The sequence below is a fragment of the Actinia tenebrosa genome, unplaced genomic scaffold (genome assembly GCF_029948245.1).
Source record: "Actinia tenebrosa isolate PJP-AT-01 unplaced genomic scaffold, QUT_ActTen_1.0 PGA_scaffold17__23_contigs__length_9995812, whole genome shotgun sequence".
Taxonomy (NCBI): Eukaryota; Metazoa; Cnidaria; class Anthozoa; order Actiniaria; family Actiniidae; genus Actinia; species Actinia tenebrosa.
The window spans coordinates 1,127,858-1,149,624 of record NW_028292577.1 but is presented as its reverse complement, the minus strand read 5'-3'; the positions used below and the strand labels follow the sequence as shown (position 1 = coordinate 1,149,624).

The 21,767-nt window shown below is 37.5% G+C and overlaps 2 protein-coding genes and 1 non-coding gene across 3 annotated transcripts; all 3 read left to right on the top strand.

Moving 5' to 3' along the window:
- The first annotated feature begins 101 nt into the window (after positions 1 to 101).
- On the top strand, positions 102 to 10,164 carry LOC116299498 (axin-1). The gene is made up of 8 exons (XM_031708160.2): positions 102 to 285; positions 384 to 1,419; positions 4,333 to 4,476; positions 4,864 to 4,960; positions 5,847 to 5,990; positions 6,346 to 7,016; positions 7,880 to 8,242; positions 9,786 to 10,164. Exons 2-8 carry the CDS (start codon positions 473 to 475, stop codon positions 9,919 to 9,921), a joined length of 2,502 nt encoding a protein of 833 aa, XP_031564020.2. The 5' UTR covers positions 102 to 285; positions 384 to 472; the 3' UTR covers positions 9,922 to 10,164.
- Trnac-aca (transfer RNA cysteine (anticodon ACA)) lies at positions 5,461 to 5,535 on the top strand. Its single transcript has one exon. It is a non-coding gene; the product is annotated as a tRNA-Cys (tRNA).
- A 1,380-nt stretch (positions 10,165 to 11,544) lies between the features above and the next one.
- Positions 11,545 to 21,315, top strand: LOC116299499 (tether containing UBX domain for GLUT4). The gene is made up of 19 exons (XM_031708161.2): positions 11,545 to 11,692; positions 11,840 to 11,895; positions 12,011 to 12,114; positions 12,661 to 12,775; positions 13,259 to 13,325; positions 13,484 to 13,557; positions 14,289 to 14,521; positions 15,185 to 15,246; positions 15,510 to 15,550; positions 16,106 to 16,203; positions 16,355 to 16,430; positions 17,583 to 17,664; positions 18,424 to 18,490; positions 18,895 to 18,957; positions 19,363 to 19,415; positions 19,494 to 19,545; positions 20,132 to 20,207; positions 20,277 to 20,455; positions 21,119 to 21,315. The coding sequence occupies exons 1-19, from the start codon at positions 11,606 to 11,608 to the stop codon at positions 21,124 to 21,126; spliced, it is 1,593 nt and encodes a 530-aa protein (XP_031564021.1). The 5' UTR covers positions 11,545 to 11,605; the 3' UTR covers positions 21,127 to 21,315.
- Positions 21,316 to 21,767: the final 452 nt, after the last annotated feature.

The following is a 21,767-nucleotide window of genomic DNA, read 5'->3' as shown; positions in this document are numbered from 1 at the left end:
GCAGTTTACAAGTGCTCTGATTGGCGCGGCTTTCTTCACTCTTGTGACGTATACTCCAAAGGGATTGATCGGAACAGCGCCGCCTTGAAAGCGGCTTCTTTTGAAGTTGATTTTGTAGTCTTTGCCGAACTCAATAACATTCCCAGCACAAATGTAAAGCTACGCTGAGAAGTTTCGAAGTTATTCCAGGCTGTAAGGTCTGATCATTTGTCTTCGATCTCCTTACCGATTTCATCTCTATCACTCTTCAAAAGTTATAAATGCGGATCGATTTTATAGATGTAGGTAAGTTCATCGAACCATAATACTCTGATATGTGTCTTTGAATGGTATTTGCTTTGGGCCTAAGCGGCTCCTTTTGATCTCTGCGACTATTCTCCTAGTGCAAAGATTCTCCGAATCTACTGCCAAGCGGGTTTGGGGTTAGGAGAGTATACTACATGCCGGCCAACCTTGTACGTCTCGTCTTGTCATGGAACCGAGAGAGAAGGATAGCAGTGTTCCAAACACACAGGGAAGTTTTCGAACACTAGATCACTCATCTACACGTGAAATTGAGTCTGCAAATGCCCGCTTGTATAACATGCCGCGGCCACCGCCAACGGGAGAAGATTCAAGCGAGAACGATCGCTCGAAAGAAGGACTTGGTCAATTTAAAGCTGATTCCTACGAGCCACCAAGTCCTCGACTTACACCTCGAAGATCTACTGCAAAGGAATTACCGATAAGCCATGGAGCTTCTCTCGCGACAGATGAAGAGAAGTTAGCACCGCTAGGGTTTGAACCCGAAGGACAAGCTGTTTCGAGTCCGACATTTCATGAACGACTGGGAACTTGTTTCACAGACAAGTTAAGCGATTGTGATGAATCGTATGTTTTTTACCAGTATTTACGAAGAATTAACCGTGACATTCTTCTAGATTTCTGCCGAACTTGTGATGACTTTCGAGGTATGGTACCTACATCGCCTCAGACGCGATCCACGGCCAAAGCAATCTTTCAAAAATACATATTTTCTCGAGATACCTGTGACTTATTAGGGATCAAGGAATCTTCGAGGACTAAAATTGCGGAACATATAAGCGACCAGCCCACAGATCCTCTACTTTTCGAACAAGCATGCTCAGAAGTTATGGTGAATTTAAAAACTACATACTATGAATCGTTTCTAAGCTCAAGTTTCTACAAAGAGTTTACCGAAACTCATTGTGAATCACCGAAAATTATCAACGAGATGGTAGCTCCTTATAGTGGAAGGTTTCAAGGTGGCTATCTACCTACTTTACCTGAGGAAAAAGTATTGGGATTCGGTGAAGAAATAGAAGAATTCGAATATGATCAACAGTGTAAAAATACCAAGGGACTATCAGGACTGACCTACACTAGTACGGACCCGACCTCGGATGAAAAAAATGCACGGTAAGACTTTGATTTGTAACTTCATAAAACCTAACTTGATTTGTGAGTTTTATGATGTCTGCAATAATTTTTTGATTACGAATAAGATTTTATGAAAAAACAGATCATAGTTTTAGTTAAGAACCGTGTGTTCACTGGTCTGTTGTCACTCGATATAGTGGGGTATGTTTTCAATGGTAAACAGTATGATGTTGAAAACCTCTCAATGACTGGCTCTAGCCGTATCATTACATAGTATTTATATCATCGTTTTCACACAGCTCATATTGGGAAATCTACTCCTGCAAGCTTATTATTGATAGTTTGTCAATTGTGTTAAACCGTGAAATGACAAGCCATGTCTCTACGCTTGATCGTGATTTTACCTCTGGAGCCAAACTTAAAATTCCTTTGAACTTAGCGACTTGTTCCCCATGCCTTATTTTAATCAGTATTTAACAGGCGAAATAGGTAGCTCTCCCAACGAGTGTACTGTACATGGGTTTTTTTATTTTGATAGAATGGTATGAATTTCGGATGAGAATCTTGGCTCTCTCGTATGACCCAATGGATATAACAATCCCTAACTACTGTACTGTCACACTTCAAGTGAATGTATTGTTATGCTATTCTCGATCACTCGCGTAGAGCAAAGTACCTACTCACAGAAACACTTTCTTTATTCAAAAACTCCAATGTCGTTGAGATAAATGAGCATCCAAATAAAAAAAAACGGCATCTATGTGCCGGGCAGCCGTAGGAAGGAGAAATCAGATTCCTTTCGTCGGTATTCCATCTGATAGCGGGTTTTTTCGGTAACCCTTTCAAGATTAAATAGTTCAATCAAGGCGAAAGAAAGTTCGTAATCTCTGTTATGTCTAAGACTTTCGGCAAATGCGATGTCTGAGCTGCTTTAGCTAAGTAGAAAGCCTGTAATCTGGATGTGATAGCTGTTCTCCACGCAGAAATACTTCGTAGAATATACACCGATGCAGTATTCCACTGCTTTAGATGTTAATTTCACTCTAGTGTCAATTTCAATTGTTTTTTGCATTGAAATGGTTTCCACTGATAGCACAATACTTTGACCAATACTTAGCCATAATAGAACCTAAATGATTCCTACTTGAACAGAGCTACTATAAAATTCCAGCAAGTGTTTGAACATAATAAACTCTAGCTTAGCACTTGACTGTTCCATATCCTACAATTCATAGTTTAGCATTGAAGTTAACCTCCAGGGGAGATTCATTTCACCAAACGATATTAAAACGCTTTTATTGTATTCGTTCTCAATTTTTTTTGAGTATGTTTCACTTTTTAATTGGCTTGAGAGGTCAATATTTACTGAGTAAGCCATCTAAAATCCATTCAATGAGGAAATCACTACCGAAGAATGTAATGCATGGTTGCATGTGTTTTATGAGTCGAACTGATCAATGAAACTTGTTACTTGAACTACAAACCAAATCTCACAGCAACATGAGGTCAAATCGCTCTGGTCAAACACTTTGTCTGCTTTGATTTTTCGAGTGCTTTTGTAAATTATCCCTTGACAGGCATATAATCATGAGACCCTCTATCCTGTATTTTAATGGGTTATGAAAGTGAATGTGACTTGTGCAGAGTATGAGTATCTGTAAGAGACCTGTTAGTAATATTAGGAAAGGCTGGCATGGTGAACTCACCCCATACCGTGATTTATTTTGCCCCAAGGAGAAAAGCTTAACAATGGTGGCCCAGTGTAGCAAGCTGTGGAACACAAGTACAAACATACTATCAAAGCCCATCTTTATAGTTTTTAATATTTAAGCAATTTTCAATGGCAATTAAGTTTTAATACTATACTTTTTCAAAAGTGCACATGAAGTCTTCGCGTGGGTATAATACAAACCAAAACAGGGCACGAATCATTACGGCTCAACTCCTTTGCCAGCACACATGCTTTCATTTACCATAACAGCCAGGTCATCTTTTTCAGATGTGTAGGCAGTCATAGAGGAGTCGCTTGCTTAATTACTTTCCATCATTTCAAAAATAAATTAAGCTAGAACTTTCCAGAGGGCAGTCAGTGCTGGCTTTGAATCTAATTCTTACTTGTCCTTAGCCTTAGTCTTATCCTCTAGTCAAAAAGAATTTTGAAACATCTCAACTTGATAAATTGCTACAGATTTATTAAATAGTTTTGCTAAACAAAAAAAATCTTGCTATATATGTGTATAATATGAATTAAGCTTTGAGCACCAGATATCTATTAATAGAATGGATATTGTGGTTTTCAATGTGTTATCAACACAAATTGATTGAATGTGAACCCAAAAAGTATCTCCAAATGTCCATATTAAATTGATGTGATAAATTGAGAAACTCTTTATCTTTTTGATAATTGATATCAAGTGCTTTTTCAATTACTAAGAAACATCAAATGAACTCTAGATTACAATGCCCTAGCATAAGAATTATCATCTTAAAGGTGATACGTCTAAACTTTCTTAAGTCACTGATTTCTTGCTTCAAGTTTTCCACTATTTTTAGATTCTTTTAGCAAATAAAATATGGATTAAGATAAGCCCTGGCTATACAAGCAAACATGTTTCCAGGAACATGTTAACCTCGCAATTCCTTCATGCTTCCCGGTTTAGCCATGTGCGAAACATTGTAACGCACAAGAAATTTTGCTTCTGAGAAGCAAGAAAGATATGTTCGTGTAGTACAGAAGAAACATTTAATATTTTTGTGCCAGATTGAAACAATGTTTCCACAACACATGTTTCCTCACTTAGCCAGTGTGATATGCTTACAATGTGAAAATATATATTGTCTTTGATAATGAGTTGTATTGATAGTGATTTTAGGAGCAAAGTGACCTCTTAATACTTCGTATAAGTGTAAATAAATAATATGAATCTTATGTTATTGCTATTTCTCCTACAGAAAATTGCTCCATAACCCTGTAAAGGACACCAGCTCACCATATTATTATCCAACGGCACCATTAGCTTCAATAACAGAGTCTGTGGAGAGCCAAAGCATGTCGAGCGATGCCCTTACTGATGATACATTATCAATGACGACCGAGTAAGTACAATACATCATTATATTTTTTTTTAAAGTTCCGTGTAACTATTATCATGGTTTTTGTGCTTTTGGTCTGTGAATAATAAAAATGTTATCAAGACTTAATTGTTGTTATTGAGAACCACTTGACGTTTTTGATTTATCTTAATTGTTTTGCATTGTGATCTTCATATAATACCCTCTTTAAAATCTGCTCTATTGTTCTCTACTGCTGAATGAAGCATTACTTTCCCCTTAAAACTATTTAAAGACTGTAAATCTTATTACTTTTGAATTTATTTCTGTGTAAGAGCTAAATATTGCTAAACATTTTATCAGGGTTGAATAGTAAAACTATTGCTAGAGCGACTTGCAGTATAATTGTTTTCAATATATTATATTTTCCAGTACCAGTGATGGTCATTCTAGACATAGTGGAGGACGAAGGCACCCTCGTCGGAGCAGAAATCCAAGCAACCCGATGTCACGCTTTCCATTTGTTCCAGTAAGTAACGCAATACACCAAGGCATCAGCAGTTTGTGTCTCACTGACGTATGAACACTCCGTTTATAAGATCTTGAATTTTCTTGTTTTCAAATATGTCTGAGCTTTGTAATAAGATTGATGGGATTTTGAAGAAGATATTTGCTTTAATTTTTTTTTAGCAAATTGGCATTTTAAACTGTAAGAGAATAAAACCAGTTCAGTTATTCAACAGAGTCAACTGAATCTGAGTTACCAGATTTTGATTTTTCCTTGGACAAAAATTCTTCTAATAAATAAATACGATGCGCCACACAAAAGTATGACAATATTTCATATATTTGCATACTATTATACACAGGGTTTTTGCTGCTAAACAAGCTTTTACACAAATTATATGGTAAAACCAGCCAGCTTTGCATCAAAGTGTATCATATAGAAATATAGATAAGTTACAGTGCTTGGGAACGAGGTTAATTACCGCTACCTAACATCTATTTCTCCCCAGCCTGCTCTCAGTCTGACCTCTAGCTCAGCTGGTAGAGCATCGGTAATACAATTCCGAAGGTCGTGGGTTCGATTCCCAGCGAGGTCAGAAATTAATTTTTCCGAATTTAATTCCAAGGGCTTTCACCCGGAATAACCTCATTCCCAAGCACTATAACTTATCTATATTTTGATATCTTCATGTATTTCATTAGTGCCATGCGGTCCACATATTCTCATCTTTGCATCAAAGTGTATCAGTTTAATGTACCAAAGCCTGTGCATAAAAGTGTGTGAATACAATCATTATTGCCAGTCATACTTTTGCACGTCGCACTGTAACATATTTCAAGCATACCAACCAACCTTCTTGACAGCTGTCATGGCAATACTTATTGTTTTGTTTCGTCTCTTTCAACAGAGAACACACAGGATGCCCAAAGAAGCAAGAAACCCCCTTAGTCCAGAAGAATTTGTTCGAATTTTAAACCAGAAACTTGAGAAAGTTGTCATTGAAAGACAGCTTCAGGAGAGAGAAGCTATCAATCTGTCACACTCAATAGATGTAAGTCAAGATATTATGTCCATTCATCCAACCTTTAATACATCCTTATATTCGTTCATCCATCCATTCAGACCTTCATCCATCCATCCATCTATTTATCCACCTATTCATTCATCCAAACCTTGAACCTTCCTTCCATCCATCCATCCATCTATCAAACCCCTGCCTACTCATCCAACCTTCCATCCATCTATTTATCCATCCATCCATCTATCAAACCCCCATTTATTCATCCAACCTTCCTTTCAATCCTCCATCCAGCCTTGCTTTTATCCTTCAATCCATTCATCCTATTATCCATCAAAGCTTTACTATTTGTTAAAGACATCTAAAATTTCTCTCTTTGTAACTCCAGGTTGAGAGTGCAAGTAGTGGCCACTCCAAGAAATCAATCCTTCAAGAAGCCATTGAGAACAAAGAACGGCGGGATAGAATTCCCTTGAGTACAATGGCAATGATGTCTCCTCTTCTTGTCCAAGATGATACAACATCAATCAGTACATCTAATCATTCATCATCAAAAAGTACAAGTGCTAATGCCACTGCTGGATCAGGCGCCGTGAACAGCAGCAGTAGTGACAGTACACACAAACGAAGCAAAAGTAAACATGGTTCAAAATCCTCCAGACAGGAATCTGATAAATCATGTGAACAAGCCCCTCATTTGAATAGAGAATGCAATAAACCCCCTAAAAAAGTTACTATTCCCTCTGACAATAACATTCCATTTCTGACTGTAAATCATCATCGGATTATGAAATGGATGGAAACAGGTGAAGAAGAACTTCAAAGAGAGAAAACCACTAAAGTGAGGCACCAGTCCAAGAGTAGTCGGCAATCATCGTCATCAAGTCGGACAGGGGAAAACTACACTAGTCAGCTTCAACCTAACCAGCCTATCGCTCAAGATCCAAACATGCCCCTTCTGCCTCAACCTGAAGCTACTACGGTGCTGGGCGAGGTGCGGAGGAGGTTAATGGAATCTAAAGAACAAGAGAGAAGAAGTAAACATAGCCAAAAGCACAGGTTAGTAGTATATTACAACCTTGATCTAGTGAGTGGCCAGTTTTCAAAGCCCAAGGGAAAATATTCCAGGTGAATATTCTCAGCCCAAAAGAATGAATCAATCAGGAAACATTTTGTTCATAGCTCTATTTCCTAGTTCCAGGTTTTCAGCTCATTTCAATGAAAGAAAATATAAAAAACTTGGAAATTTTTGATGTTGCTAATGATGCATTCCAAATCACCTGGTTCACACTAAGATATAGCTTAATAAAGTTTCCAACTTCTCTATACCAGCCACTTAACAACTCAGTATTACCACAGTTCTTGTAATGTAAGCTGTCATAATTATAATATAATTATAATATTGATTTATATAGCATTAATTCCTTAAGTTCAACAATGCTTTATTTACATTTTTAAGGATATTAACATTGTTAACAATTTTAACATCTATTTCACCCCGGCCTGCTCTTAGTCTGACCTCTAGCTCAGCTGGTAGAGCATCGGTAGTAGAATTCCAAAGGTCGTGGGTTCGATTCCCAGCTAGGTCGGAAATTAATTTTTCCGAATTTAATTCCAGGGGTCTTTCCCCCGGAGTAACCTCGTTCCCAAGCACTACAACTTATCTATATTTCTATATCTTCATGTATTTCATAAGTGCTACGCGGTCCACATATTCTCATCTTAACAATTTTAACAATATTATTATAAGCACTTATACAGCAATACACATTATCAAACATTGCTTCGTATTATGACCAAATTTATCCATAACAACTAACATTGTTATCTAAAAGATGACCTTCAAATGCTTTACTTGTGATCAAATAACGATTTGATTGATATTCTTTCCAAACATTTATTTTTTTATTTTATTTTTTCAGGTCAAGAGCTAGTGTTGACAACACAAGCGACAGTATGTCTTCGTTCCAAGACAAATCGAGTTCAACAGACTGTTCAAGTTGTGCTCAATCATTGCTCTCATACGACTTAAAACCCCACCAATCATGTGAGGCTTCTTCGACATTTTCATCTATTCCATCTTCTGCATCAAATATAAATAATGACACAAAAAGTAGATCAGACAGTGGAATCGGCACAGGATTAAGGAAGAAAGAAAAGCATAATTCAACAACAATTATTTACTGGCTATGGGGTGAACCTATTGCATATCGGACATCATTACCAGGAAAGAATGTTACACTAGGACAATTTAAAACATTGATCATGAGAAAAGGGGAATTCAGGTGAGCTTTTTAATTTGATGTGATTTTATTATTTTTATCTTTAATAAAGTTTTATAACAGAGTGGTTTGCTGGCAGCCATGTTGAAGGACAGAAATATAATACAGTGTATTTCTCAAAGGAGATAAAATCCACTTGGGCGAAATGTTTTGCCCATTTCAGACCAAGTGTCATTCTCTTTAGAATAAGATTCTTCGTTCAAGTTGTATCCATATTCATGTATTTTCTCATGCAAATCTGTTAACAAAGAAATGATACTCTAGGGAATGACACATGATCTGAAATGGGAATACAGCCTTGAGAAAATGGTATATTGTCTGTTTGTTTTTCTCTTTAATATGGCTGTCAGGAAATCTTTCTGTTGTACTGCTATTTAAAAGTGAGAATTGGAAAACAAATAATATTAGGGGGAAGACCTTTCATTAGCTTTGTCACAAAAGAATAAAGTTTTAAATTATATTCACACTATCTGATGCGTGAAACAATTTGCTTTGGCTATTTTAGTTTTTAGAAGTTTGTTTTCAATTAATGCATATTCACAGTGAGGATACTCAAACTATAAACACTTTCAGTTTTTTGTCACCTTTAAAAAAGGCATATACAGTACACCATCTCTTGAGCCAGTAGACTGAAAATAAGATTTTTTATGATCACTCAGCTCAGTGTCTTTTAACACAATGCCTAGCTTTATTTAAAAGGATATGAAACAGTAGAATTAGTTCAGAAAATATAGCCTAAACAAATTTGAAGTGTTCGGTGTTTGAGTTTCCCCACTGTAATGTATCTCATACGACTTAGTTGTTTATTCAGCTGTTTGTTTCAGTCATCGTCTTTATAGCTTTAGAGTTGGCATACGTTTCCTAATCTTTTTTTCTTGAAAAAAATTGCACAATTGGCAATCAGATGTGTCTATTGGTAAAATCAAAATACACTGGAACAAAAATTCATCCATTTTAGATGTGATGTTTTTTTTAATGGTATTTATAAAACAATAGAATTTCGTAATATTTTGATAAATATAATAATTTTTCTCTAGTTTTTTAACCAAAATTTCAAAAGTAAATATTTATTTATTTTGTGAAAGTTGCTCAGCGTAAGTAATATTTGGCTTTGTTTTTAATGTTTTCATAAAGAAGCAGCTGAACACACTATAGCAAGTACTGCATTCAAAAATAAATGATACTAAACAAAAACTAAATTTTAATTTAAAGAGTTTCTTTAAATTTTAGTTATTTGAGTTAGCCATGTGGGAGTTAGCCATGCCCTGACTTAGATCAGCCTAGAGGTTGTTTCAGGGTTCAATCTGTGAGTTGCTGTGCCCTGACTTAGATCAGTTCAGAGGTTGCTTCAGCCTTTGATCTTTGAGTTAGCTGTGCTGTGACTTTATAGATCAGCCCAGAGGTTGTTTCAGGGTTGGATCTATGGGTTACTAGTACCCTGACCTTTTATCAGCCCAGTGGTTATAATAATAATGATAATATTTGAACTGTTTTTAAATGATATTGTTATTCTGTGTAGTTAACAAATACGCATTATTTCTTTCAGATACTTCTTCAAGACGAAAACAGACGAAGAAGACAGAGACTGTGAAGTTGTTTATGAAGAAGTACGAGATGATGAATCTAAGCTTCCATTGTATGAAGGAAAAATTGTTGGAAAAGTTGAGAAAGTAGACTCATGATTCAAACAGTTTGCCAAGAGAGTTTTTAAAGGAATGTCTTGTTTTATTAATGGAATATTTTATGACCGAGAAAGGATTTTTAATATTATTATAACTAAAATTCAAGGATTTCTAGGCCTTGAGTGCCAGAGATTTGGCTATCATGTACATACAAAATACTCATAATATATTTGTACAATAATATGATATGTTAATGTTGTAAAATTTTAAGGTTCCTTCAAATAAAAACATTATTTTACAGAATTAATTTGGTTGGACTGAAATGTTTTAGACCCCATGCAAAAAGCCATAGAAACGGAACATGTCTTTTCATTGTATTGCTGAAGTCATTATAGCCAGCATTTGAAACAGCTTGCTCACATTAGTAACATGTTAGTGCTCTAGCACTAATACCTGAAGTTACAACAAATACAAACTTACAACATTTTGAAATTAGGAGGATTTTCATGAGAAAGAGAACTAAGGCCTGACCAACCTCATTTTCATGGTTTTGGCACACAATATTGCTTGTAACTCTACAGATACTTGCCTTGTTACTTTGAAACTGTGCACTTTAACTAATAATTCACTTGTTGTCTTTCACTCAATAACAAAACAATAATTCCCCAAGCATGAACGTACCCCAATTCTGCCAAACATGAACATAATCAGCTTCATGAGATCTCACGAAAGGGGATTCCATGGAACCACGTAGCAAGAAATAAAATTGAGTTCTAAATTCAATTAATTTTGGCAACAATTTCAAGATATTTTAGCCCTTGGTCATGACCTTCCACTTTCAGTCTGGTTTATATTCCTTCCTCCCATCCCACCCAGTTTCAAGTGTGCACTGCATTCCTACCTTATTTTACAGTTCCATTCAGTGACCACGAAAAATAGTTCCTAGCCGAGGTTGGAGTTTCTGCACATAGCAAAACTAGAGTTTATTATGCGCAGTAGCTCCAGCCTGGGCTAGGAACTATTATTTGTGGTGGTCACTGAATGGAACTATAAAATGGAGTATTGCATATCAATCACCATATTGACACCTGTATTTTAATGATTTATAAATTGAGAGATGATGCTCCATTGCATGAACCCCTACAACCCCCAGTCCTTCTGGGTGTGTTTGACACAAGAAGTGACACCTTTTATTAACCAAGTATATCACTGAAAGAACATAATTAAGAAATATCAATTTGGCCTGTAATGAGAAGACAATGCAATATCTAAAGAGAAGTTTGTCAAAAAAAAAAAAAAAAAAAAAACCAGAATGGGATCATTATTTTGATGGGAAAGGAGCATTTGAAATGAGAAAGTAAAACTTGTGACATGATATGATAATTTATCTCTTCGACTTGGACTCTATCCAGATATTGACCTTTTGGATTGACAGGGTGACTGAATTTGGAGAGTTTGATGAATGCCAATTTAATTAAGGGACATTCATTTTTTTGTAGGATTTGTGGGGGTCATCAAAAAGATTAGGCTCAAGTGGGGCTCAGTTGAAAGACATTTTTTATGCAACAGCGAAGAGGGGCCAGGTCAGACTTCTTGTATTGGTTACCAAGCGTCTCCCACCACCCCCCTCCCCGATAGAAAAATGATACCCAAGGAAATAGCCACCTGTGTATTATGGGCTCCCTGTGTGTTTGTTTATCAAGTGTCTTGGTCTTCCTGTGGTGTACTTCCTTTCCAATTCAAAATGGCTACCTGCAAGAGCGTTGTTGTAGTTTGTCCAAATGCTCGCCGACAAACCGTTAAAGTTGGTCCAACTACAACTATTTTACAAGTAAGTATGTCAAAGTTTTTTTATTTTGGTCTTGAATTGCTTTATTAGCTGCTTCTAACGAGAAAAATGGTTTTGAAATGTTCATCTTAAAAACTAAAACTCTAAAAAGAAATGTGCTTTTATTTAGTTTTTTTTCTTAATTTACAGATTTTGGAAGAAGTCTGCAAGAAACAAGGATTTTCAAGCCAAGAACATGGTATAAAGTAAGTTATAAGAAGGCTTTCTAGGTAATTTCATAAAGTTTGTTCAAAATCTCTTAGGAACATCAATATATATGCTTGAAGGTGGTCAACCTTTGTTTTCTTTTTTATTTTCTAGGCATCAGAGGAAGATACTGGATGAAACTTTACCAATACGGTATTCAGGACTCTCAAACAATGCCCATCTAGAGTTAGTGAAGCATGTAAAAACATCCAAACAAGGTATCAATAGTTAATAATCATTAATGATAAGGAATAGTGATAATGATGAAGGTATCAGTGGCTAATGAAGAAATAGAAGACGCGTGCGTGCTGTCTGCTGTCCTAAAGCACGCGGGGGTTGGCAGAATATGAGAGAAGTGTTAGGAGAAGCATGATGCGTAGCGGAGTGCTTCTGAACACTTCTCGAGTGTTCTGCCAATCCCCAAGTGCGTTATGACTGCACACAGCACAGCAAGCAAGTTTTTTATTTCTTTTATAAAATACAAATTACAATAATAGATAGGAATGACGCAACGGAAAGTGGGCGCACGTACAATGTGCTCTCATAAAGCACACGCTCCCAACCAATCAGAACGCGACATTCATAACCGTTATTTTATAATAATCATTAATAATAAGGTATAGTGATGATGATGATGATGAAGGTATTAGTGGTTGACAATCATTAATGATAATGTATACTGCTGATGATGATGATGGTGGTATTAGTGGTTAAGGGTGACATTTAGTGTTAATGATGATGGTCGTTTTTTCGTCATTCTGCAGGAGTTCAGTGCACCATAGCCATACAGTTAGCATCTGGTGAAAGACTTCAAAATGATTTTCCTCCAGAAAACTCTCTTTGGGATCTTGTATCTCACTGGAACTCTCAGGAAGGAAGGTAAGAGCAAAATATCAACATTTTTTCTTTCTTGTCTTATAAATCATACCAGGGCTTAAAATAATGTCTGGTAAGTCGCTGGTCATAATAACTGGCCGAATTTGTTTTAGCTTGTTCATACTTCATTTCTGGCCAAACGTTACTGGTCAAATGGCCGGTAAGGAAAACATTTGACCAGACAATTTCCAAATCTGGGCGAACATTTTCCGATGTCCAGCCGTTATATTAATTCCTGCATTCATATTTCATATTTCAAGAGAAGAATCACGTGTCGCAGTAAACCTGGAATTCATGAGTTACATTCTACATTTTGCTATCACACACTTATTTCAGCCCAAATCACTCATCTGGTATAACCACTGTGCCACACTGTCCGATAGTGACAGGGCCTATAGCCCCTCAGCTCCTCCCTTTGGATGGTCCACGGCTGTCATATGTAGTGTTTCTGAAAGCTGTATACATATTTTTACTTGTCTCTCGTAGTGAACATCAAAACAAATTATTTGGTACAGAAGAACAAGATGTTGTTTGTGTATACATGACCCAAAGAGTGAGTAAACTAAGGCTTTTTTCTACAACAAGGACCTAAAAATAAATAACTTTATTTTTTTCCGGTTAGTACGGTATCCTAAAAAATCGTGCATTCTGAATGGCTGTTCGAGCAGGCGGTATTTTGTATATAATAAATCATTAGAGTTTGTTTATTAGATTAGCGGAGAGGATAACTTGAAGAAGACAACCCTTCACAGTCTTGGCCTGACAGGAAAAAGGGCAATCATCAGGTATTAAGGGAATGAGGGGTTAGGAAATGGGGGGAAGGGGAATAATCAGGTAACAAGGGGAATGAACTTAGGAGGGAGGGGGATCATCAGATAATAAGGGAATGAGGGGAATGAACTTAGGAGGGAGGGGGATCATCAGATAATAAGGAATGAGGGGTTAGGAAACTGGGGGAAGGAGGAAAATCAGGTAATGGGGGGAATGAACTTAGGAGGGAGGGGGATCATCAGATAATAAGGGAATGAGGGGTTAGGAAACTGGGGGAAGGAGGAAAATCAGGTAATGGGGGGAATGAGCTTAGGAGGGAGGGCAATCATCAGGTAATAAGGGAATGAGGGGTTAGGAAACTGGGGGAAGGGGAATAATCAGGTAATGAGGGGAATGAACTTAGGACAGAGGGTGATCATCAGATAATCATTACACTATCAAACTGGGCAATGTACTAAAGAAGTAGGGGATGGGGAAGGGATAGGAAGCCAGTTTCAGTCAATGATAATTTCTGTTTGTCTTTCTATTTTTCCTACAAGTAAATCCATTCTCCTTTTTCCTTCCTCTGCAAAATTGCACACTAATTCAAATTCAAGCTCCAATTAATATAAGCTGTGCCCTGAATTTGAACAGCTCCAATTTAGCCGTGCCCTGACTTTGATCAGCTCCAAGGCTGTTTCAGAGTATCCATAACATTTGTGGGTTTGGAGAATTTAATTTATTTTCCTTTGCTCTTGGCTGACAGACTTCTCCATGAGAAGGCATCTGTGGAGACCTCTGAGCCAATGATAAGTGAAGACAAGACATCATTGAAGAAACAAGAAACAAGTGCTGAGAACCCTCAGCCAACAATACCTGTCACAGTACCGACACCCAACACAGGGAATTACTGTCAGCCATTGTCAAGTGGGGACAAAGAGATAGCTGATCTGGACAGACATCGACCATTAGACACAGGGACAGTGAGCCCTGAGAGAGGTAAAAGACATGTGCAGATTTAGATATTCATATTTAATGCTTTGGTAATTAACCCCCCCCCCCCCCCCCCCCCAACATTTTTAGCCAAAATTGATTTTCTGTTATGAGCTGACTAAAGTTTTGACATTACTTTTATGCAATAAACATGTTGCAATAGACCTCCTCGGCTTGGGCATATTGTTGTCCCATTTCATATTGTGATTCATTCCCTTGAGAATGAGATTCTTTGTTGGAGTTGTATCCATATTCATGTGTCTTTTCATGTGCAACTGAGCACAACCCTTAAACAAAGAAAGGATACTCTAGGGAATGACACATGATCTGAAATGGGACACGTTACACCCACGTCGAGGAGATCTATTGCCCCCCAAAACTGTGGCACTAGAAATCACATTCCTGAGAGCCTCAATTTCAAAATTTCAGATTAGTCTGGACATACCCTCTCCCCCCCATATTAGCCCCCTCCTCCCCACTCGAAACTATGCTCCACAGCCACTGTCATAAAATATTACCAAATTCCACAATGCTGCAAAATAACATTGTCACAGTCCAACACCAGATACCACTCTGATTACAATTAAAAATATAGAACCCCTACCGCCAGTAGAAATGTGCATAATATTTCTAAATTCGAATTATTTCGAATATTGTCTGATGCTTTAGCTGCAAGTGATCCCAAAAGAACCAGGGTTACTGGACCAACACCATTATTTCCTGATTTCAAGGTTAGTTATTTAGTTTAGTGTTCAATAGTGAGAGGTTAACATTCTGTTTTATAGCTGTCCTTAGGGAGCATTGAGTTTTAGATGGGGGAGGGAGAACCAGGGAAATAACTGTGTATACATATTTGCCCAATTTGTTAGTAGGTTGTTTGTCAACAGCATACCATTAAACCTACCAATATCCTACATAGCCTACCAATATCCTATCAACATACTAGGTAAAAAAGCCAATTCTAAGCAAGTTGTTGGCATCTTTTGATTGACAGTTTCCAGAGCGGCCAGCCAGTGAGGACCAAGGCCAAATAAGGTAGGTAGGTTGGTATTCTTGACTTTCACATCCCCATAATGCCTTGCGTTTTTGGGGGGTAACCAATCAAAAAACTGTCCCAAATTGAAAGGTTTCTTAATTTGAATTTATACTATACCTGCATTTATCTGTACAATACTGATTATCAGTTTATTCCAAATTATTTTTGCGTGTACAGATCATGAAGAGTTTTGGTGTTACAGAAAATGTATTGACTTACGAAAAAATGTTTAAAATTTACCTTAAACGTCTTCAAGCTTCTATCTTTTTCTGTTTTTTACTTCTTCATTTTATCTTTGGATACCAAACAAGGTATTTTCAACATTTGTCTGATCAGCCTTCAGCAAAATAAGTGAGTTTTTACCCTCTGGTTACCCCCCAAAGACGCAAAGGATTATGGGGATGTGAAAGTAGAGAATTATGCAACACAGGGACCATATAAAGACTACAACAGCTTGCCACACCTTGTGAGCACTGCCCTGTCATGTTTGATGAAGATTATTCAACATTACCCTGTATATCACATATCAACATGTTGTTGTTTACCTCTGACAGTATGACTGAGGAGAGATTACAACAGCTTTCCACACCTTGTGAGCGCTGCCCTGTCATATTTAATGAAGATGATCAAACATTATCCAATGCATCTGAAGGTAAGACTTGAGTCTTGCCTACCATCAGAACAACTTGATTCTAAATTATAGTGAGAAAAAATCGCACTTGCCATTTTTTGGTAGATTTGACCAAAAAGAAAAGAAAAGGATTCTTATAATAAGATATGTTTTTGTATCTCTTAACCATTAGAAGATGTGCCAGATTCTTTTTATGATGTAACAGTAGAAGACTTGAGGAAAATGTTACAGGATCTACACAGTGAAAAGTAGGTTTTGGAGTAATATAACCTCTTTCTATTATATAATGTTTTAAAATTGTATATGTATATTTTTATATTGTATATTTATCATATATTGAGGGCCGCCTGAAAATTATCAGTCTGGTAACGGTGTACCCTGTCCAATAAAGTTGTTGTTGTTATTAATATTATTATTATTATTATGGTAATGGTCTTCTTCTTAGACCAGTGTAATGCAATGGGACGGGATCATTATCAATAGATGAATTATTTTTTATGCACACACGATTACCAACATTTGAATTTGGGTGTCCCTACTAGTCTGCTACACAGCCGCTATTCGTGTCATCACTCAATGCTTACTCCCCTAACTTAGGTGGGTGAGCATTGAGTGATTACACTAATAGCAGCTGCATAGGAGACTAGCCCCCTACCAACAGCACACTGAAGAAGATCAGTGGTCACTGATTGAAACATCTGTAAAAGTAATAGTCAAAATTCAAAGTCACAGAAAACAAAACTTAAGCTATAATATACATCAAGACTCAGAATTTTTTCTGAGTCTTTCAATTTGCAGCTGCATAAATTGCTTCATATACTGTGAGGATCAGTTCAATTTGATACGTTACGACTGCAGTACACAAATACATTTTTTATAAGTTGTTATTTGATAATGATATTTCAGAGCCCAAACACGATCTGTGAAACAGTACTATGCACTGATAAAAATATAGAAAACAATAAACATTCCACTAGTTTGTAGTGTTTAATTTAGTCACTAGTTTTAAACAACCCAGTATTGGGCATTATCTCCTGTAGCTCAGTCATAGAGCATCCAACTAGAATATGGAATGTATCATGGACAATTCCCATTAGGGTCTTTCACTGTGAAATGCTGAATTATTTCATCTTCAAAATTCAGTGCTGTTTCACAAATTAAGTGGGAGCATTCTATGGCTTTTCCAAGATAGAGTGAAGTCATTAAACCTGTGCAATAGATATTACACTAATACACTTTAGTAGCCCCTAATTCCATTGTTTTCTTTTGTGTCTATTTGACTGTTACACACTGACTAGTATTTTTTATTTCACAGGTTGATTGCCTTTAGTCTAAATGCATTTAACATAATAAGATGATGTATTTTCTAGTATCGATAGCTATATTGTCTTGCTACACAGGACCAAAGGAGCTGAAATGCCGCTATTGACTAAAGCCATGAGAGAAAGTCGACGGTTACAAGAAATGTATAAATATGAAAAAGTAAGTAGAAAATGATTAAGAAACCAATTATGTTTTTGAATACCCCTAAAAGATACGGGATTCCTTAAAAAGGGCATGGTTGGACGATTATTTTACCCCTAAGAGATATCCTCAAAGATACCCCCCCTCCCCATCCCCCGGGTAAATTTGAAATTCCCCATCTATGGATGGAACGTGATTCGAAGAGATTGCCATCTCAATTAGAGGAAGAAGGGCGAAAGAAACCAATAAGGGATAGAGTCTGCATGCTGGAGATTCCTTAGTTTTTCATTACTGACACTCAGTGGAATCAAGGGTGGTGTAGCGGCAGTAGTGTACTTGCCTCTCACCACTTGGTTCTCAGGTCCTGTTCCCAGAATCGGCATCACATGTGAGTAGAGTTTGCTAGGTCTCTGCCTTGATTCAAAGGGGTTTCTCTGGGTTCTCCACGGTTTTTCTTCCTCCTCAAAGCCTTTATTTCAATTCGATCTATAGATTAGTTGTGCCCTGAGATTGTTTCACTCTTCGATCTGTGAGTTAGCCATGCCGTGTCCTGTCTTTAATCAGCCCAGAGGTTGGTTCAGGGTATTAATCTGTGAGTTACCCGTGTCCTGTCTTTGATCAGCCCAGAGGTCGTTTCAGGGTTCGATAAAATTTAAAATCCGACAGCCCGCAAGAAACCTTAAACGGGAACATGACCTCCTCAAGAACAGAACCGACAGCAAGAGGGTTTGTCACACACGCTACAAGGAGATTTCAATTTTCTTTTTCTATTGTTAGGTTGTTATTCGTGTTAAATTTCCAGACAGACTTACACTTCAAGGTTTCTTCAGACCTCAAGAAAAAGGTAAACCATAATATAATACGACAATCTGCAGCAATACGACATGTTTGTCTTGACGTTTTCCCATGACACTCTTCATGTGGGATTAAGATTATGTTTCATACTTGTAGTCCTAGTTACTAAACAGGAGTTATAAGTATAGGCATTAAAGAAAAACTTACCAACTTACACCCTTTTTTCTTCTCTCTCTCTCTCTCTCTCTCTCTCTCTCTCTCTCTTTCTTTTACTTATTTTTCTGGGTTTTAATTTTGAGCTTACTATTGGCCCATAATAAAGAATAATAATATATATGATAACAACCATTTGGAAATTATCAGTTGACCCCTAAATGTAGTTCAAGTTTTGTTTACTTTTTTTTTTTTTTTTTTGCACTAACTTTTTTTTTGCGATTTCTTACTTTCTTGTAGTGTCAGTACTGACAGAGTTTGTTAAATCTCATCTGGAAGACCCAGACACAGCATTTTATCTGTGTGAGTAACTAACGCCATCGGTATTATCGTCTCAGCTCCATCACCTTTATCATCATTGCCACCATCATTATTATTGTTATTATCATCACCATCATCATCACCATCATCGTCGTCATCATCATTATCATTATCTTTGACATCACCATCATCGTCATCATCATCATTATCATTATCTAGCTTTGACATCACCATCATTACCATCATTATCACAAACATCAACATTGCCACCTCCATCATCATCGGCATCATCATCATTATCATCATCACCACCATCATCATTGTTATTATCACCACCACTATCACCGCCATCATCATCGTCAAAATATTTTAATAAATACCTTACATGACAATAAAGGCAGTATACTAAGTTCACTTGCTAGAAATTCAATTTCTTTCTTGCTGTAGATACAACTCCGCCTAAAACAGTATTAAAGAACCAGGAAGCAACGCTGTTTGCTGTAAGTAACAACACTTTCGCTTCAGGGTTCTATAAGATTGATATGTACTAATAATACTATTGTTTGCAATGTTTTTAGAGCCAACTTTGCCCCGCATCTCTTGTGTATTTTGGCTCATCGATGAAACGAGGTATTTAAACTGCACCTTATAGGGCGGTTTTTGCATACGGTACGTCGAATTCCTAGCCTTATGGTAGCTGAACCGTAACTTACCGTAACCGGTAGCTACGCTCTGTGATTGGATGAGTTACTTTGAGTCAATGGGAAACCATTTCCGTGTTAAGGCATGTTGTACCCTGTACTTGCTTATACCACACATTACCCACTCTTTTAAAAACGACTCTATTGATTTTGGCTTACGATGATAACAGCTTGAAGTTCCTTCTGGTATGGAGAGTTTTAAGGGAAGGGAAGGAAAGAGAAGGGAATGGAAGAGAAGGGAAGAGAAGGGAAGGGAAGAGGAGACGAGACGAGACGAGACGAGATGGGAAGAGAAGGGAAGGGAAGGGAAAGGAAGGGAAGAGGAGACGAGACGGGAAGAGAAGAGAAGAGGAAAGAAGAGAAGAGAAGGGAAGGGCAGGGAAGGGCAGGGAAGGGAAGAAGAAAAGAAAATGGTTGGTTCAGTACTTTGATGACAGCGGATTCCATTTCCCTCCCATTATTTATTTCAATGTTGTGCTATTAACTATCGTATATTAATGCAATCTTTTCTACAGATCACTTCTTGTCTAGTACTCTTATTGGTAACCTAAAATCAGCACTGGATGCAGAGAAAACCGTCTTTGAAGCTGGGTAAGATACATTTGGCTGTATTAGTCTTATTTTCGACGTGAAAGTCAATGTCATTTCAACCGTATCTAGAATACGTGGTCCTGCCGAACCTCAATCAACCAACACTGAACATCTCTCCAATACCACTGCTAATAGTACGAACGGTAGACCAGTAGGTGACGTCACTTCCTCCGCGAGACAAGCAGCCCAACCAACACAGGCAGCCGCTGGCTCGAATGCAAAAGTACCGAAGTGGTTTAAAGGGACAGGTAAGGAACCGTGCAGATATTATTGGGAAAAGCCTCGCTACTGTTGCCATTTGTTTACCGGGGGCTTTGAAAATCCTTCTCCCCAAATGTTCATGTATATAACATAGCAAGATCATATGGTGTTTTCATTTGCATCGCTGTCCAACCCTTCACCGGGGCTGCCGGGAGTACCAAGTCTGGGATGTCGTCTGGTCTTCTCCAGGAGATTTGAACCAGCTTGTGAAGATGATAAAGGGTCATTTTGTCAGGGACATAGTTCAGATGCATTTTGGGCTAGGTTGGGTTCATCCACGGTCAGCACCATACAAGTTGTTAATGACTAAGGTTGCGTACAGGGGTGGTACAGGGGGAGCTAAGTAAATGAGTGCATGACATCTGTACTTCAGTCACTCGTAACTAACGCACCTGTTTCGCGACTGACTCCTCTCAAACCCGTAAAACGTTAGCTTTATATACCCTTTAACTGTAGCACCGATGGTCGGAGGAAAGGGAGAGTGCGCACTTTCGATGTCCTAGAAGACCAGCTACTACCCATACCAGACCACAATGCAACTCGCTCGCTGTTTCAGAAAAATTCCTAAAATCTATCGCCAAATGCTTGCTTCCACCTCCATTTGATAATCTACGAAATAAAATACTTTTTCTCTCTTTTTCTTATGACAGGTAAATGACTGGTTATCAATGGACTTAGTTCTTATAGAGCTTTCAGTATGACCATGGAATGCCGATCCAGCAAAAGAAAAAGAAAGGAGACCAGTCTGTCAGCAGGGAAGATTGATGTTGACCAGATACCTGACGTCTAAAGGCGATAAATTTATCTTTCAAATCAATAATAAAACAGAAAAATAGTAGAAAAATAATTGTTTCATTGTACTGTTTTCCAATTTGAGATCATTTGTCATTCTCTTGAGTATTATTACGTCGTTTACTCTGGGTAGCAATCATTGAAGCCGAGTTGACTCCATAATTTTATCTGACTAGTTATGCCTGGTTTACAGCACGAACCTTCGTAGGCGAGCGGGAAGTGTTGAAGGAAACGTTTTTTAATGCCTTCATACTTTCGGAATTGTGAACTGAATCATAACTACTTTGTTTTTCTTTCCCTAAACCCGAAGACATGCATTTGATGGATTGTTTCTCGCCATTATTATCTTATTTCTAGCGGGGACAATTAATTCAGAACGAATATTTAACCGCTTCAGTGATTTTTACCCATATTTCTTTCGGTCTAGTCGCGTAGGCTTGAGCCGGTCGACGACAACGTTTTTTGAATTGACTGTATATCGGGTGTCAACTCTAATTTGCTCTTTCG